The sequence below is a fragment of the Polypterus senegalus genome, chromosome 6 (assembly GCF_016835505.1).
Source record: "Polypterus senegalus isolate Bchr_013 chromosome 6, ASM1683550v1, whole genome shotgun sequence".
Taxonomy (NCBI): domain Eukaryota; kingdom Metazoa; phylum Chordata; class Cladistia; order Polypteriformes; family Polypteridae; genus Polypterus; species Polypterus senegalus.
In genome coordinates, this window is record NC_053159.1 from 69405363 (window position 1) to 69424802 (window position 19440).

Genomic DNA, 19440 nt, shown 5'->3' on the forward strand with positions numbered 1-19440 from the left:
CCATCATGAATTGGCCCCGTCCAATGAATAAGCGGCAGGTTCAAGCATTTTTAGGGTTAGCGGGTTACTATCGCCGTTTTGTACCGCATTTCTCTGAAATTGCTTCACCCTTATCTAATTTAACAAAGAAACGGGCACCTTTGAAAGTGGTATGGGACGATGCGGTCGATAAAGCATTCTGTGACCTGAAGTTGGCCCTAACGTCAGCACCTGTGTTAAAATCTCCTGATTTTTGTATTCCTTTTATTCTCCAGACCGACGCATCGGCCCCAGGATTGGGTGCCGTGCTGAGTCAGTGCGTCGATGGTGCTGAACACCCCGTGATGTATGGTGCTGAACTCCCCGTGATGTACCTTAGCCGGAAATTGCTGGAACGAGAGACCAGGTATGCTGCGGTGGAGCGGGAAGCCTTGGCGATCAAGTAGGCTGTTACGGCTCTGAGATACTATCTGTTGGGACGTGAGTTTACTCTGGTGACGGATCATGCCGCTTTGCAGTGGATGTCCCTACATCGTGAGTCAAACCCACGCATCACTAGGTGGTTTTTGTAGTTACAACCTTATCGTTTCAGTGTCATTTATCGTAGGGGTTCCTTGCAAGCCAACGCAGATGCTCTCTCTCGTGTCCACAACCTCGCGGTGCAGGTCGCCCGACCTGAGGGGTCTGGGCTGAGGGGAGGGTCATGTCACACATGTGCAATTAGGAGGCAGTCAGAGAGCCTAAAGGTGAGTGAAACATCGCGAGATAAGGGGTTGTCACGTGGTGCTTACCTGAAAATTTTTTTTGCCAACAGAAACCAAGACGGGAAATAATAAATCAACTTTCGGGTTTTCAAGATGGCCGTGATGACGTCACTTCCGGCCATCCCTGATGACGTCACTTCCGGCCAACTCTGATGACGTCACTTCCTGTAAAGCTTCCAGACTGCCAACCATTTCCTGTCACATGTTTTTTCTTTTACATATAAACGCCATTTTGTCTAAATTATGTATTCACTGTAATTCAAGACTTTGAATCAACATCTTTTTTTTGCTTATTGTCTCGCCGACAATATATGGAGACGGTCCCCAATCCTTTATTTTTGTCTAAAGCAATTATTTCAATCACACTATGTAGATCTCTCCAAATCCCTACTTCCTTAAAGGTGACCATCTGGACAGCAGACTAACAGACAAAATGAAAAAGTTCTTTTTATCTTTGTCTTTTATCACCCAAAGTCCATTTGAGTCAATTATATACTAATGGTATAAACAACTATTAAATGGGGATAATTTCTTTTTTCTTTAGCAAGGGTTGCTACACAGAGCAATGAAGTTAATTCACACTTGAGAAATATGTACCAAGACCTCTCTCAAAGAGGGAGGGGAAACAGGTGGCCGCCCAAGCCATTAACTATATTATGGGGACATTGTGCTCTCCGTCACTCCCGCTTTCTCCACACACAATCCATAATCCCTCTTCACACACAGATAAAATATAAATGTATACATTTTTACATATTTTAATAAAGCAACACATAAATGTTTTACTTTTACTCATGAAGAAAATCAAAAATTAATTGCATCACGCCACTTCATTTCATTTCTCTAGAACAGGGGTGCCCAATGCATCGATTGCGTTCGTAGATCGGAAAGGGAGTGCAGGTAGATCGCGTTGCATTCAAAAAAAATTTTTTTTAAATGTTAGTCTATCATATATCCTTCCTATGGCAGAGAACAATGGAATGATTGACATACAGGGCGGCCAGTCTGAGATCTCTTTTCTTCTAACACACTGGTCATCCCGCACGCACGATCAAACGCGCAAGCTACTGCAAAACCCCGGCTATCTAAGTGATCTAGTTAGCCTTCCAATTTATATCGACTAAAGAAGGGATTTAAAATAAAATTCTTGTTTATGGGCTTGATGTGGAATTGGAAGATGATTTTTTTCTCTCACAATGTCACAATTGAAGTGTGTTTGTCTGATCTGTCAATCTATCATTGCTATTCCAAAGAAGGAAAATGTGGAAAGGCACTTTCAAACTGTTCCTAAAAACTATGAAACTGACTTCCTTCCGAAAAGCGATCTAAGAAAAAGAAAGGAGAGGGAACTAAAATCGGAGTTGAGACGCAATGGAAGGCGTGTGTGCAACTTGACAGCATACGCTACAGAGCAGATTGAAAATTGTCTGTCAGACTTTATCTAATGGAAAAAAAGTAACGATTCGAGTGTTGCCCAATGTCGCGGAGTAAGAGTAGCGTTTCTTCTTCACAAATGTACTCAAGTAAAAGTAAAAAGTATGGTGCAGTAAAACTACTCTTAGAAGTACAATTTTTTTAAAAAGTTGCTCAAGTAAATGTAACTCGTTACTACCCACCTCTGATACTATACCTGTATATATATATATATATATATATATATATATATATATATATATATATATATATATATATATATATATATATACAGTTGTGCTTGAAAGTTTGTGAAACCTTTAGAATTTTCTATATTTCTGAATAAATATGACCTAAAACATCATCAAATTTTCACTCAAATCCTAAAAGTAGATACAGAGAAACCAGTTAAACAAATGAGACAAAAATAGTATACTTGGTCATTTATTTATTAAGGAAAATGATCGAATATTACATATTTATGAGTGGCAAAAGTATGTGAACCTTTGCTTTCAGTATCTGGTGTGACCCCCCCTTTGCAGCAATAACTGCAACTAAACGTTTCAGGTAACTTTTGATCATTCCTGCACACTGGCATGGAGGAACTTTAACCTATTCCTGCTCACAGAACAGCTTCAACACTGGGATGTTGGTGGGTTTCTTCACATTAACTGCTCGCTTCAGGTCCTTCCACAACATTTCAATTGGATTAAGGTCAAGACTTTGGCTTGGCCATTCCAAAACATTAACTTTATTCTTCTTTAACCATTCTTTGGTAGAACGACTTGTGTGCTTAGGGTCATTGTCTTGCAGCATGACCCACCTTCTCTTGAGATTCAGTTCATGGACAGATGTGCTGACATTTTCCATTAGAATTCTCTGATATAATTCAGAATTTATTGTTCCATCAATGAAGGCAAGCCGTCCCGGCCCAGATGCAGCAAAACAGGCCCAAACTATGATACTACCACCACCATGTTTCACAGATGGGATAAGGTTCTTATGCTGGAATGCAGTGTTTTCCTTTCTCCAAACATAACGCTTTTCATTTAAACCAAAAAATTCTATTTTGGTCTCATCCATTCACAAAACATTCTTCCAATAGCCTTCTGGTTTGTCCACGTGATCTTTAGCAAACTGCAGTCGAGCAGCAATGTTTTTTTTTTGGAGAGCAGTGGCTTTCTCCTTGCAACCCTGCCATGCACACCATTGTTGTTCAGTGTTCTCCTGATGGTGGACTCATGAACATGAACATTAGCCAATGTGAGAAAGGTCTTAAATTGCTTAGAAGTTACCCTGGGGTCCTTTGTGACCTCTCCGACTATTACACGCCTTGCTCTTGGAGTGAACTTTGTTTGTGGAACACTCCTGGGGACACAATCTGTTTGACTGTGGAATGATGGAGTCCAAACTCTTTAGAGATGGTTTTGTAACCTTTTCCAGCCTGATGAGCATCAACAACTCTTTTTTTGTGGTCCATAGAAATCTCCTTTGTTCGTGCCATGATACACTTCCACAAACATGTTTGTGAAGAGCAGACTTTGATAGATCCCTGTTCTTTAAATAACACAGAGTGAGATTTTTAAACTGTTGTCTGTGATATCTTGTGTATTATTGTGGGAAAGACATTTGGGAACACTTTTCCATCAAACAAATCTCTTTTAATCAATTTATCCTGTAGACTACAGTTACATGTTACATCTTTGTCACAATTCCTGTTTCTCTATTCATCCATCCATTATTCTTACATTTATAGACCTGTAGGGATATAATGTTCACAGTGGCAATGCCCTTAAACCCTGGAAAATAGTTCACCAGCTTCAGACTTCACCCAAGTATGTTACTGTACCTTATTTCTTACACCTCTAATTGAAGTAGCTGAGAAAAGGACTAATTTTCCAAACTCTCAGCAGAACAAAACATATACGCAGGAAAGTAGATATAAGTTTTAACCATTATGTATTTTTACTATGGCCATAACCCAAAACAAATGGAGATATGGCTTTTCTTACTAATACCAACTAGATCATCCTGTAGTTCTGAAAGAAGTTAAAGATCAGCAACACTTTCAATATTTGTATGGCATTTTCATAATTTTCATAGTGACACAAAGTCTCTGGTCAGGTCAATATCTCTGGTCAGCTCTCTCTTTAACCAGATCATCTGGTTTCTAACACATGCTTTGGACATCACAAACAGAAGAAAAGTTTGTCTGTCTGATGTCTCATGTTTTAGATACCATGACGGAATGGAAAAAAAAACAAAAAAAGGGATGGGATTGCAGCCAAATTTGCTTCAGCTGTTGACCCTTCATACCGCACAGGCTCCATCAGTCAGCAGGCAAATGGCTATCATGAAAAGGAGTGAGAACGACTAGAAGATCAGAACACAGTCGGTAAATTAAGATATGACCAGTGATTATCAATTGTTTAAATTGACATGGCCTGTGGTCAAGATCAGCAATTGTAGTCAGCAAGTTTGACATGCCCTAATTAGTAAAACGTTGCATAATGTGACATCAGCTTCACGTCAGAAAACTGTTTCTTTCATTTAAATATCCAGTTCACACATAACCTTTCTTTAAAAGACATTATAACATGGTATTATAACAATGCTAGATACTATAAATACACAACAAAAACATTAACAAATGTTTCAGCAAACAAGTGTACTTTGTGCAGTCCTTAACTCAGTATTTTTCTTTTATATATCATTTTTTCAACCCTCTTTACATCTTGAAAGCCCAGAATGTCATTATGTTGACAAAACTAGCTCTACACCTAATTTAGTACTGCATGCTTTAAAAAAATATTCAACTTTGCTTTCAAATCATATTCAAACAGGGAGGTACCTTACTGTTGCTTGATTCCATCTCAGTAAATCTGTGAACCAAATAAAGCTACTGTAATTTCCAGTGTATCACAGATTAGACTCTGACGTCCAATGCTAAAGTACATATGCTGACCTGAAACTGAAACATTTTACCTAATCACATCTGTTTTGTCTTGGTAGAATAATACTGTATATTACTCTGCTTTCCCCTTTTGTATTATTAATATGTAGCCTTTGTCAGAATGCCTGAAATCTCTCAGATTTACCACTGTTTATAAGGTACTGTACCATATAACTTCTCCCCACCTTCCCTTCCACATGTCTCAGGCAATTAGTTGTAGTAAAACACAAGCAGGAGTTAAGTTACAATTTAAATAATGTATTATTGATAATATTCATAAATAATAACAATATGCAAAGTAAATTTGAATATTGGCAACCATACAACCTAATAAATGCTGATGTGCAGCTTCAGGCAGCACACAGACTTAGTTACTTAAAATGTCTCTAGTTAAGGCATCATTTGTGGTCAGCTTTCTTCAGAACAGGCCTCATGCCTGTCTCAATATGGCTGCCGAGCTGTATACTTCATGGTGTGAGATGGTCTTTCATCAGTTTTGTAAGAGAGAGAAAGTGAGGTAAAGCAAGCTAATTTATAGATTTTTCTGTCCAACCCCTACAGCCAATAGGGCATCTTGCTACTTAAAGGCTTCTGATACAAGCCAGTTCCAAACAGCAATACTTCAGACCAATGCGGGGACAGAGTACTTTCACACCTGCCTGCCAAACCATGTGTTAAGGTAAAGCTTGGCAGTTAGGCAGCCTGGCTTTCCTGTGGGGGTTGACTGAGAGACTTTAGAATAGAAATATTGGCCAAACTTGTTTGAGGCACTTCCCCCAACCCTGTCGTAAAATTACAAAGAGACTCATTTCTAAAAGGGGGGGGAAGGGGTTCTTAAACTATCAAACCATTGCTGTTATTATCTGTAATGTAACACTAATATTACATTGCTTTGTCTAAGTTACAAATAAAGACATACAAAATATTTATCAACTTGTATGCAAAATTTCATATCACAACAACATCACTCTGCATGTTCCAAATAATATTAAGAAAAGGTTTTATGTCTCAATGATTATATGATATGAAATTCTTATACAGTGCCAAGCCATATTCTACTTATTTATGTTTTCCTCTTTGGTTTTATTTTTTCAACATTTATGTCCTACCATGACTTTTTTTTCCTTTATGTACAATGATTAATGGATTATAATTTCTGTACCTTATATATTTATTAATGTATTTATTTGTCATAGGATGTGTGCTTTTCATATTATTTGTTTGTTGTTGTTTATGCAATTGCATCGTACTAGTATAATGACAATAAAGGCTTCCTTCCTTCATTTCCTCCTACAGATATCAGCAAATAAACTACTCAGAGAATGATTAATTTCTGGGTTTTATAGTGTTATATGCTGACATGCCTACAACTCTTCTCGGGACTTGCCAAAAAATGCCACTTACTACAAAATTTTTTTTTTAAACTTTCAATTATCCATTATTTATTATTTCATAAACCAAATATTTAAAAAGAACATTTAATTGTTACAAAATCACTGTCAATGCATTACATTTAGATTGAATTTGAACATTTATCCTTTAAATAATTAAAACAGAAATGGTTTACGATTTGTTAGACAGCATAATGAATAAAAACAAATACAGTATGTTATGCTTTAAAACATTGTTAAAATTGAGCACCTGAAAAATCTGAATGATATAAAAGTTGTACAAACTCTCTCTTAAAGGTACACATTTAACCAAACTTACTTAAAATTCTAGACATATACAGTAATAGCTTAACCTGAATGTTTGTGACAAATCAGCATTAATATCTTTGTAATGATGTATCCATGTTTAAAAATGCTTACCAGCTTTTCCACAGCTTCACGAACAAGATTCATTTCTCTATCTCTCTCTTCCTCTCTTTTCTGTCCTTGCACTATCAAATCATCTCTCTCATTTGTCACAACCTGAAGAGATTTTGAAAGGTCTACGATCCTACACAATAAAATAAACCAGTGTCAAAATAATTAACTATTGTACATAATTAAAAATTATTTTTAAGTACACAAAGAAACACAACAAAGAAATAACAGGTTACAAATGACGCTGACTTAAAATTTTTTAGTAGGGAATGTAATTGTGAGGGAATTCATGATTTTAGAAAACAAATCTTATTTCACCCATTTCATTTAACTATTTTCTGTGATTACATGATCTAAACTGGATCACTAATGTGTTATTGGTATTGCAACATTGTTAATGGCACATTTAAAAGTGTCCTACAATTCTGTTTAAAACTTTAAAGGATTAATTGGGTATTTTTCAAGTCAAAATTATTTCTTCATAAATATGGCATATATTAATTTGTCACGTGACATTGTGTTATAAAGTGAAACATTCTTTATAAATTTTAAAAAATAACAGGCCTGTTCTTCTTGTTTAAAATGAAGTTAAGGGGCAGATGTGCAAATGTGAAAACAAAAGCCATAAAATGTACCTAATACACCCACTTTGAAGCAGCAAAGGTTTTGACTTGAGAAAACATGCATTTTGTATTCATGAGGTATCCGTGTGATATATAGATATATATATATAGATATATATATATATATATATATATATATATATATATATATATATTGTGAACGCTGGCCCCGGCACAGACAGACGGACATCATTTTTTCACCACATACCATTTAGTTATATACACTATTTACACAACGTGTTCTCACGTGCACCCCCAGTGCCTTCTTGCACCGATCTCCCCAAGTCCAGGCCCACAGTCTCTTGTGCCTTCCTTGCCGCCTCCCGTCCTCTCTCTCCAGTTCAGTCTGCTTCCTCCCGACTTCCACCAATGACTGGAGGGAGGCGGCCCCTTATATACTGATCCCGGATGAGCCCCAGGCAGCCTCCTGGCAGCTCTCCGGGCGCCACATAAAGTCTTCCCCCCGGCACTTCCTGGTGTGGCAGAAGTGCCGGCTCGGATAATTAGGCCCGGGGCGCCGCCTGGCGGTGGCCACGGGTCCCTACAGGGCTGGGCTTCCAAGCCCTGTACCCGGAGGCCCCCTGCATAACCAAGACGGACGCCCCCACTCGGTCTGGAGGAGGCACTCGCCCTCCACCGGTCCTCCAAGGCGTCCCGGCCGGGCTCCAGCCCCGACCGGCGACCACACGGGATAAACCGGCATCGGGGGGCCGCCTGGCGGTGGCCAAGGGCCCCTACAGGGTAGGGCTTCCGTGCCCTTGACCCGTGGCTCCCAACAGAACCAGGACGGACGCCCCCTCGCGGTCTGGAGGAGGCACAAGCCCTCCTCTCATCCTCCAAGGCGTCCCGGCTGGGCTCCAGCCCCAGCCGAGGACCGTACGGGATAAACCGGCATCGGGGCGCCGCCTGGGGGTAACCACGGGCCTCTACAGGGTAGGGCTTCCATGCCCTCAACCCGTGGCTCCCAACAGAACCAGGACGGACGCCCCCTTGCGGTGTGGAGGAGGCACAAGCCCTCCTCACGTCCTCCAAGGCGTCCCGGCCGGCGACTGCACGGGATAAACCGGCATCGGGGCGCCGCCTGGCAGTGACCACGGGCCCCTACAGGGTAGGGCTTCCATGCCCTTGACCCGTGGCTCCCAACAGAACCAGGACGGACGCCCCCTCGCGGTCTGGAGGAGGCACTATATATATATATATATATATATATATATATATATATATATGTGTGTGTATATATTGGGAGAAGGATGCTAAGGATAGAGCTGCCAGGGAAGAGGAAAAGAGAAAGGCCTAAGAGAAGGTTTATGGATGTGGTGAGAGAGGACATGCAGGTGATGGGTCCAGCAGAACAAAATGCAGAGGACAGAAAGATATGGAAGAAGATGATCCGCTGTGGCAACCCCTAACGGGAGCAGGCGAAAGAAGAAGAATAAGTCTCGAAAATGACTAATTTAGATGGAAGGCGTGTTTGGGGGGAGAGGTAGATGGAGCTGGATAAAATGCATTTACATGCATATTTGGGGGTCCTCATCCTGGCTGGGGTCTATAAACCAAAGGATGAATTAACAGGAAGTTTGTGGGATGCAGAATCAGGCAGGGCTATATTTCATACCACAATGTCTCTGGAGACTTTTCATATTTTCTCCAGAGTAATCTGATTTGATAATCAAGAGACAAGGGCTGTCAAACGGGAAGGAGACAAGCTTGCATCTATTAGGGCAGTGTGGGACAAGTGGGTAGAGCAACTTCCACTACTCTGTAATCCAGGCCCTAATGTCACAGTGGATGAAGAGCTAGTGGCATTCTGAGGTCACTGCCCATTTAGGCAAAATATGTCTTCCAAACCAGGTAAATACAGCATAAATATCTAGGCAGCATGTGATGCAAACACCAGCTATGCCTTGAACATGCAAGTTTACACTGGAAAGCCAGTTGTAGGAACCCCAGAGAAAAATCAGGGTACGATATGGCGCAAGGTCTCGGGGGCACAACATAACCTGTGACAATTTTTTCACAAGCTACAACTTGGGTCAGGAGCTTCTAAAGAGAAAGCTGACAATGGTCCAAAAGAACAGAGCTGAACTTTCTACTGAACTGCTGGTAACCAAGAACAGGGACCCTCAGTCTTCCATGTTTGCCTTCACAGACAGCACAGCCCTAGTGTCTTATTGCCCCAAAATGGGGAAAAATGTTGTGCTCATGAGCACTTTGCACAAAAATGCTGAAATTAGCACACGAGAGGACCGGAAACCAACCATGATCATGATCCACGACCTACAGCACCAAGTGAATAACTGTGAGCTGGCTGCTGGTCATCTTTTACAATTGATTGATGTATCAATCTACAACACCTTTGTCATTTGGACGGAGATCTTTCCTGAGTGGAAAGTGTCAAAGCTGTACTAGAGGTGCATCTTCCTTGAGCAGCTGGGGAAGGCACTTGTGGTACCACATATACAAACGGACTCCAGCTGCTGCAGCTACAGTAAGAGAGATCCAGGAGAGGACTTCACCTAGTACACTAGTGTGTGAAGTAAGTAAGTGTGCGTGTGTGTAAGAGCATGTTGTGTGTGTCTTGGGATCAGCAAAAAACATAGTAATCATTGTCCTCTTCTTTCTAGGTTTCTGCTGAGGGATAAACAGTGCTTAAATAAAGTTTACATTCAATACAAATCCTCTTGACTCATTTGTCTTGATTTTAAGTGAGTTTGTCAATTTGACCCTGAACAGAAGAGGTGTCTCATGTTAATTTATTAACATCACTCCATAAAAAGAAAAAAATTCAAAATGTTAAATAAAATAAAAAAAAAAATCAATGTCATGTAAACCTATTGTATTTTATATACAGTGGGTACGGAAAGTATTCAGACCCCCTTCAATTATTCACTCTTTGTTATATTGCAGCCATTTGCTAAAATCATTTAAATTAATTTTTTTCCTCATTAATGTACACACAGCACTCCATATTAACAGACAAAAAAAAGAATTTTTGAAATTGTTGCAGATTTATTAAAAAAGAAAAACTGAAATATCACATGATCCTAAGTATTCAGACCCTTTGCTGTGACACTCATATATTTAACTCAGGTGCTTTCCATTTCTTCTGATCATCCTTGAGATCACCTTCATTTGAGTCCAGCTGTGTTTGATTATACTGATTGGACTTGATTAGGAAAGCCACACACCTGTCTATATAAGACCTTACAGCTCACAATGCATGTCAGAGCAAATGAGAATCATCAGGTCAAAGGAACTGCCTGAAGAGCTCAGAGACAGAATTGTGGCAAGGCACAGATCTGGCCAAGGTTACAAAAACATTTCTGCTGCACTTAAGGTTCCCAAGAGCACAGTGGCCTCCATAATCTTTAAATGGAAGACGTTTGGGACGACCAGAACCCTTCCTAGAGCTGGCTGTCCGGCCAAGCTGAGCTACCGGGGGAGAAGAGCCTTGGTGAGAGAGGTAAAGAAGAACCCAAAGATCACTTTGGCTGAGCTCCAGAGATGCAGTCAGGAGATGGGAGAAAGCTGTAGAAAGTCAGCCATCACTGCAGCCCTCCACCAGTCATGGCTTTATGGCAGAGTGGCCTGTCGGAAGCCTCTGCTCAGTGTAAGACGCATGACAGCCCGCATGGAGTTTGCTAAAAGACACCTGAAGGACTCTGAGATGGTGAGAAATAAGATTCTCTGGTCTGATGAGACCAAGATAGAACTTTTTGGCCTTAATTCTAAGCGGTATGTGTGGAGACAACCAGGCACTGCTCATCACTTGTTCAATACACTCCCCACAGTGAAGCATGGCGGTGGCAGCATCATGCAGTGGGTGTGTTTTTCAGCTGCAGTGACAGGACGACTGGTTGCAATCGACGGAAAGATGAATGCGGCCAAGTACAGGGATATCCTGGACAAAAACCTTCTCCAGAGTGCTAAGGACCTCAGACTGGGCCGAAGGTTTACCTTCCAACAAGATAATGACCCTAAGCACACAGCTAAAATAACAAAGGAGTGGCTTCACAACAACTCTGTGACTGTTCTTGAATGGCCCAGCAAGAGCCCTGACTTAAACCCAATTGAGCATCTCTGGAGAGACCTAAAAATGGCTGTCCACCAACGTTTACCATCCAACCTGACAGAACTGGAGAGGATCTGCAAGGAGGAATGGCAGAGGATCCCCAAATCCAGGTGTGAAAAACTTGTTGCATCTTTCCCAAGAAGACTCATGGCTGTACTAGCTCAAAAGGGTGCTTCTACTAAATATTGAGCAGAGGGTCTGAATACTTAGGACCATGTGATATTTCAGTTTTTCTTTTTTAATAAATCTGCAACAATTTCAAAAATTTTTTTGTCTGTCAATATGGGGTGCTGTGTGTACATTAATGAGGGAAAAAAATTATTTAAATGATTTTAGCAAATGGCTGCAATATAACAAAGAGTGAAAAATTGAAGGGGGTCTGAATACATTCCGTACCCACTGTATTGGTATTTCCAATGTACATTAAAAAAAGTTCTAACATGCATTTTTTATGAAAAATGAGTGAATTATCCTCATTGAACCATGATCTGTAAGAGATTAAGAACATCACTGCACTAAATATTGATTGAAATGGTTAGTAATGGAGTTAATAATGAGATATAAACAATGTTTTATTGGATTTTTTGGTTTCTGACACTTTTGGATAATTAAACATTCTGTTGGTCAAATTGATCCAGGAACATCATTGCTGTTCCTAAGAAATTAACATAACAGGAGGGTTAATGTTAATACAAACTGAAGCTTCTGGACTGCTATACAGTCTATATATTTATATATAGCCTATATATTTGTGAATTTTCCCCTTGGGATTAATAAAGTATCTATCTATCTATCTATCTATCTATCTATCTATCTATCTATCTATCTATCTATCTATCTATCTATCTATCTATCTATCTATCTATCTATCTATCTATCTATCTATCTATCTATCTATCTATCTATCTATCTATCTATCTATCTATCTATCTATCTATCTATCTATCTATCTATCTATCTATCTATCTATCTATCTATCTATCTATCTATCTATCTATCTATCTATAGTAGTTTGATCCATGTACAAATGTTTGGGCCAAACCCACATTTTTCCAATATAGTGAAAAGGTAGTTCCATTCAACCATATGAAATGCTTTTTCTGCATCCAACAATAATATCATCTCCGGGGTGTTAGATTTTCTCAATTCTTCTAGCTAGGACTTTGGAGAGTATCTTAACATTATTCAGAAGTGAAATTGGTCTGTATAATGCACATTGTAATAAGTCCTTATTTTGTTTAGGAACCACGGTAATTAATGCTTGGTGAAAAGTTTTAAGGTAGAATTTTATTGTCTCTAGCTTTTGTAAATGTTACTAATAAAAGGGGAGCTAGCTGAGTTGAGAATGTTTTATAAAATTCAGCAGGGTAGCCATCAGGGTCTGCTGCTTTCCCACTCTGAAGTGAGTTTATAGCATTTATAGCATCTAGTAATTCTGAAAGTGCCAGAGGTTTATCCAATAACTCTGCACCGAGAGTTATCTATTTGTAGTATCTGTAATGGATCCAGAAATGCATTAGATTATGTATTGTCTTCTTTAAACTCAGCAGAATATAAGGACTTGTAGTACTCTCTAAATGTTTGCATTATATTTTTATGGTCAATGATTTTGTCTCTATTTGTGTTGGTGATTGCTGGGATTGCATTGCGAACTTCTTGCTTGTGGATTTGTTGAGCTAAGATTATATTAGTTTTCTCTCTATGTTCATAGTAATGATGTCTTGATTTAAAATGAGTAGTTCTGTTTCTTTAGTTGGTAAGAGGTTGAGTTCTGAATACCGAGCCTGTCTTTTCCTATTAAGTGCCTCGCTTGGACGCCTGGCATGCTCTTAATCTATTCTAGCAAATTCACTGATTAGCTCTGATACCTTCTTGGTTTTCAATTTATTTCTGTGGTAATGATATGAGATAATCTGTCCTCTTAAGAAAACCTTCAGAGTTTCCCAGTATTCCTACAGAAACCTGTGGAGATGTATTTGTCTGTAGAAAAAATTGATTTGTTTAGATATAAATTCTATACTCATCTGCAAGATGAGTATGTGGGGCATAATAATTTTAGCTCCAAGATCAAAGGGGTGTGGTCAGAGACAACAATAGTGTCGTACTTACAAGATTTAGATTTAGGCAAGAAATTGTTATCTACTAAGAAATAATTCTTGAGTAGCAATGATGCACTGGTGAGTAGAAGGAATATGCTCTTGATTTTGGGTTTAGAAATCTCCAGGGGTCTGATAAGCTGTGATTAGTTACAAACTGTGTAATTGTCTTTGCTGTTTGAGATGTCATCACCCCTGTGGCAGGAGGCCGATATAAGTCTGGATTTAAAACACAATTAAAGTCCCCAGCTATTATAACAAAATCTTAGTACAAGAAAAAAAATGTAATTTCTAGTGCATTTTTGAATAAAATCCGATATTAAAAAAAGATTTTTAAGTGACGTTTTTTAGCTTGTCTGCTCATGGCCTCTGCTGTGGGTGGAGTTATAACAACCTGACAAGCCCTTTGCACCAAGCGATGTTCTACTTATTATCCTACTTTTTCCCTCTTCGGTTCCTATTTTTTCAATAGTCATGTTCTACAATGGCATGTAATAATAGATAGATGCATGCTCACATCAAATGATCATTTTTGTCACAACTTACTTTTCAGCCATTACATTCTGTTATTGTATATAGCCTTCAGATTGAGATTCACATTGTGTGGCAGTGTAGTGAGCACATAAGAGTTTCATTGTACTTTGTAAAACTAATCTAACAATAGTCCATAAATACATGAGGAGATCACACAAAACTCAAGAAGACCCTGGTGCTGTGAGCCAGGAATGACAGCTATCCACTACTTGCAGAAGCTGGCAAAAAAGGAGCATAAACACAGACATAGCACTAGCTGAGCTTGTAAACTACTGGCTTGTTTAGAAGTCCTTTTAGCCATACCTCCCATGACAAATTAATAGTACAGCTTTCAATGCAAAAGGGATCCTTGGGAAAGAGTGGCATATGGATTGCCTCTGAGCCTAGGTAAGTGGATTGAAGCAAGAGTGTATGTTGCCATGTGGTGAAAGCAGCCGCTTGTGGGTCATGGTGTCAGGCTGAAAAATGTAAAACCTAGTGAAATGAAAACAGAAAGACATGCAACATAATTGGTACATTTGTGCAATGACATGATCCTACTAAACCCTAGGCTACACCCCACAATCCTAACCTAACTTCCACAAAAAGGAAAATTTAGCTTAAAAAAGAGGGAATAAATTAAATCTCACCAATTAAGGCAGAAACAATTGTCACACACATGCACAAGGGAGACCGCTGAAGGACTTGAAGGAGGGTAATTCCATGCCAGGCTAATGCGTGGCAGAGTACACTAACCCTTTTTCTATTTCCTCTGCAGAACAGTTACAGTAAATTCTGCCTGCCCCAATGATGTTTCTTTGCCTTCACAGAATGACCTACAATATACAAGGTGGCTACCTCCTTTTTTCTTTTATTGGTGTGACACAATAAAAATTAGTGATTTATGGGCAAAGAAATGCAACATGGTCTGAGAGTAGAAAGTGGCTTAGCAGCCAGTTTCCTGTTACTGTAATGGTGCAAAAGCCAATACAGCTTACCAGAACATTCAAATCAAGAGTACCAACTTTGAAATTCATGTGGAGTGAAGTTAACATCAGATATCAAAGACTCATACATTTTTTATTTTATGCAGATTGATGCAACTTCAGAACAGCACAACATAGTTTTAGAAGAAGATGGACAATGGAAGTTTAAAATTAGCAGAGAAAGCCGTGGGACACTGCAGTATCTATACTTTTAGTACTTTAATTCAGTATCAGACATAATCAAGGGAGGGCATAGGAGAAAAATGCTCCCAAATTAAATAGTTTTGCTCCTTAAAACATAAGGGCAGAGCCAAAAGATGCCCCCAAAATTAATGATTGTCACTATCTTTTCTTCACTTCTCCATATCTAACCTTTTATGTGCTAACTCCATAAGCATTCCCATTCATTAACTGTAGCGTTGCACAATGAATTACTGTGAAAACTACTTCGAAATCTACTGCGAGTATGAAATAATAACATCCCACAACTGTTACACAGGTTACTTTACCAATCATTTAAAAATAGAAGTTGAACAGTTGCTCAAAATATAAATGCATGCTGACAGCTTACCACAAATGTATATAAAGGCTTACTGGGTTTTCCCTTATAATACTAATATTAGCTCTAGTGATTTTGTGAGGGGAATGACTTTCTTGAAGCTTTTTAGTGAGGCAACAATGTGAGTGTTGATTAGAAACCAAACCGCATAACCTAATAATACTAGATGTGCAGTTTCAGGAGGCACATAAACTAGCAGTTACAGTCTATTAAGGTTATAAAAGTTGAAAAAGAGAGCATGCCTTTATAATAACGTTTCACATCCCACAATCCTACATATGCGTGACTCAGGATGCATGGAAGGTTTGCTCTGTGACCATGTACTATATAATTTATACAGGTTAGAAAATGGATGGATGTTTAGGTGGACATCTGTAGACTTAGACATCAAAATTTAGGTTTGAATATGAATATAGTTCTCAATAAATAAGTAAGTAATCCATGATAAACACAGTGGTAAAGTAGAGGTTAAGATCTCAACAAATATGATCCAAAAATAGGTTAAAATCATGGATTAAAACACAGCCAGGATCATTCGATAAAAAAAAAAAAAACAAGAGTTTCAATGCATCTTTCTGTATCTAAGTCACCTCTACTTACTCTTAGTCTTCCTCGGCAGCAAGTGACACACTCATATATATATATATACTGTATATATATATATATATATATATATATATATATATATATATAGTCACGCACGCGAATAGGAGACCGCAGACGGACCTTAATACGCTCGGAAGACGTCAGCGGCAGGGAGTGGCGGGGTACTAACCTTTCTCCTTTGCTGTTTTTCAGGAAAAAAGATGCTCCGCCACCATAAGCCTCATTCCCACAGCACGTTACTTCCGCCCTTCCTCCGTCATTTTTTCTGACGTCATCAGTCCCATCCTCCCTCACGGTTCCTTCCCAGCATTCCTCCACTTCCAGCTCCTCCTTTATAAAATGGCCGCCGACACCATTTTTGGCGTTGTGCATATAAACTGTTTATGTTTATATTTTGACCAGAGTTTGATTTATTGAATTGTGGATTTGTCTGCAATATACGGGGCTGGAAACCCCAAACCTTTATGTTGTTTCATGTTGAATCTTTTACAGTGGCGTAGTCGGCAGGATAGAGTTCCGAGAGAGATGACTGAAGGACAGGACCTCAACACAGTGCTGCAGGGGATGAATGCCCAGATCCTGTCCCTGCAGCAAGTGCAAGCCGCTACCACCCAGGAGTTGGAGGCAACGAAGGCCAGGTTGGCAGAAGCCCAGAGGGTAAGACCAGACCCACCTCGACCAACGCCGCCGCCGCTTGTGCCAATGACGGAAGCGGATGACATCGAATCATGCCTGGGCATATTCAAAAGGACGGCAACCCGGAACGAGTGGCAGAGGTCCGAGTGGGTGTCTATTCTGGCGCCCTACCCGAAGGGACCCGCGCAGCGGGCTTACTACAATCTCCCCGAGGAGGAGGCCGCGAGTTACGACCTCCTAAAACAGGAGATCCTGGTACGCTATGGCATTACGCCGGGCCAGCAGGCGAGCGAATGGCGGAGCTGGCACTTCGACCCGGAGAAGCCGGCCCGAGCTCAGGCCTTCGACTTCTGGGGAAAGATGGGACGTTGGCTACGGCCCGAGGGTCCCCAAGCCCGGAAGGTCATGGAGCAGGTGGCCTGTGAGGGCCTGGTAAACGCCATGCCTAGCTCCCTCGCCCAGCAGGTCCGGCGCCACCATTACAAGGACTTGCCAGGACTCCTGGAAGTCCTGGAACGTCAGCTCGCGGTCTTCCGAGTCCGGGGGTCAGAAAGGCAAGCTCGTGGGAACCGACAGGGACGGACGGCCACCCCCGAGCCCTCTCGACGCGCTGCGGAAGCGTCGCAGAAAACCAAAGAAAAACCGGCCTCCCCGCGCTTTTACAAATGCGGTGAGACCGGTCACCTACTGCAAACCTGTACCCTGAACACAACCACGGAGCCGATGGACTGCACCTGGGCCACCGCAGAGAGGTACTATACTCCGTTGCACCCCCTGGCGAGTCCGAACATGGGAGTGGTGATCTTGAATGGGCATTTGGTGGTGGCTCTGTTTGACTCCGGCAGCAACATAACCATTGTCGCTCGCCGTTATGTATTACCGCGACAGTGGCTTAAGCAGCATTTGCAAGTCACGTGCGTGCATGGGGAGACCAAGTCATATCGTTCCGCTCACTGTTACATCACCTGGAAGGGGCAATTATCTAATTTGATGGTCGTGGTGTTGCCCGAATCCCCCTATCCAGTGATTTTGGGACAAGACTGGCCACACAGAAAGTGTGGTAAAACACACACCACTCCCGGAGCTTCACTGGGTCTGGTTATGAGGGGCGAGGCACCCTTCCCGCAGTCTCCACGCTGCGCTCTGGGGCAGGCCCTAATGGCGCAGGCACATCGGGGGACACTTTCCCGGCGACGGACCCTGACCCGGAACTATCCGCCGGAGAAGGGACGAGCCAGGGAACGCTTCCGCTGACCAGCTCACAAGACCTCCTGAGCAACTTGGACCAACAGTTTCGGTCCACGCCTGCCTCATTTAAAAGGGAGCAGTGGAATGACGATTCCCTGCGGTTTGCCCGGAATGCAATTTTTCTTCCAGGCAGATCACAAGCTGACGTATCCATGCCACGCGATCACTTCTTTGTTCTTGAGAATGATCTATTGTATCGGGTGGCGACCCACGAGGGCAAGGTGCGGAAGTTGTTGCTAGTTCCGCGTACCTTCCGGCGGAAGGTATGTGAACTAGCTCACACTCACCCCCTGGGCGCCCAACCTCGGGGCCGAAAAAACATTAGAAAGGATAAAACTCCGCCCGGGATCAACGAGGAGGTCCGGCGCTTCTGCCAATCCTGTCTGGAATGTCAGATTCGCCAGTTTCCTAAGAGGGACCGCGCTCCTCTCGTCCCTATACCTCTGATAGATATCCCCTTTGACAGAATAGGGGTGGACTTAGTAGGACCCCTGGAACCCTCAAACCGTGGCCACAAATATATATTGGTCATGGTGGAGTACGCTACCTGATACCCAGAGGCGGTTCCCCTGCGCTCTGCTAGCACAAAAAAATATTGCACGGGAATTAGTCAACTTATTTTCTACAGTGGGTATACCCAAAGAAGTCCTCACGGACCAGGGTACATCCTTCACCTCAGATACGTTCAGGGAGGTTGCCAGATTACTGCGAATAAAGCACCTGAAGACGTCTGTCTATCACCCTCAAACAGACGGGCTGGTAGAGCGTTTTAATCAGACGCTTAAGCAGATGCTCCGCAAGGTAGTCAACGTCGATGGCAGGAACTGGGACCAGCTCCTACCGCTCGTGCTTTTTGCTTACCGGGAAGTGCCCTAGGCCTCCACGGGCTTCTACCCTTTTGAATTATTATACGGGCGACAACCCCGTGGACTTTTGGACATACTAAAAGAGGGCTGGGAGGCTGAGGCCCTTCCCTCCTCCAATATATTGGAGTATGTGCCGCAACTGCGCGACAGGCTCACTAAAATCAGGCCACTCCTAAAGGACCACGTGACTCGTGCAGGCCCGGTGTTACAACTGCAACTCTGTCCTCCGAGAGTTCTGCCTGGGGGATCGAGTGATGGTGCTCGCTCCTACCTCCCATTCTAAGTTATTAGCTCACTGGCAGGGGCCATACGAGGTTA

The 19440-nt window shown here is 41.5% G+C and overlaps 1 protein-coding gene across 4 annotated transcripts in view; it reads right to left on the reverse strand.

Moving 5' to 3' along the window:
* The window catches only part of LOC120531142 (centrosome-associated protein CEP250-like), a 328524-nt gene that overhangs the window by 166423 nt on the left and 142661 nt on the right, over nt 1-19440 (reverse strand). For all 4 annotated transcript variants that reach the window (XM_039756280.1, XM_039756279.1, XM_039756281.1 and 1 more), the window contains one exon: nt 6921-7050. In XM_039756280.1, coding sequence (XP_039612214.1) covers nt 6921-7050 — 130 coding nt within the window. The remainder of the gene's footprint in view (nt 1-6920; nt 7051-19440) is intronic.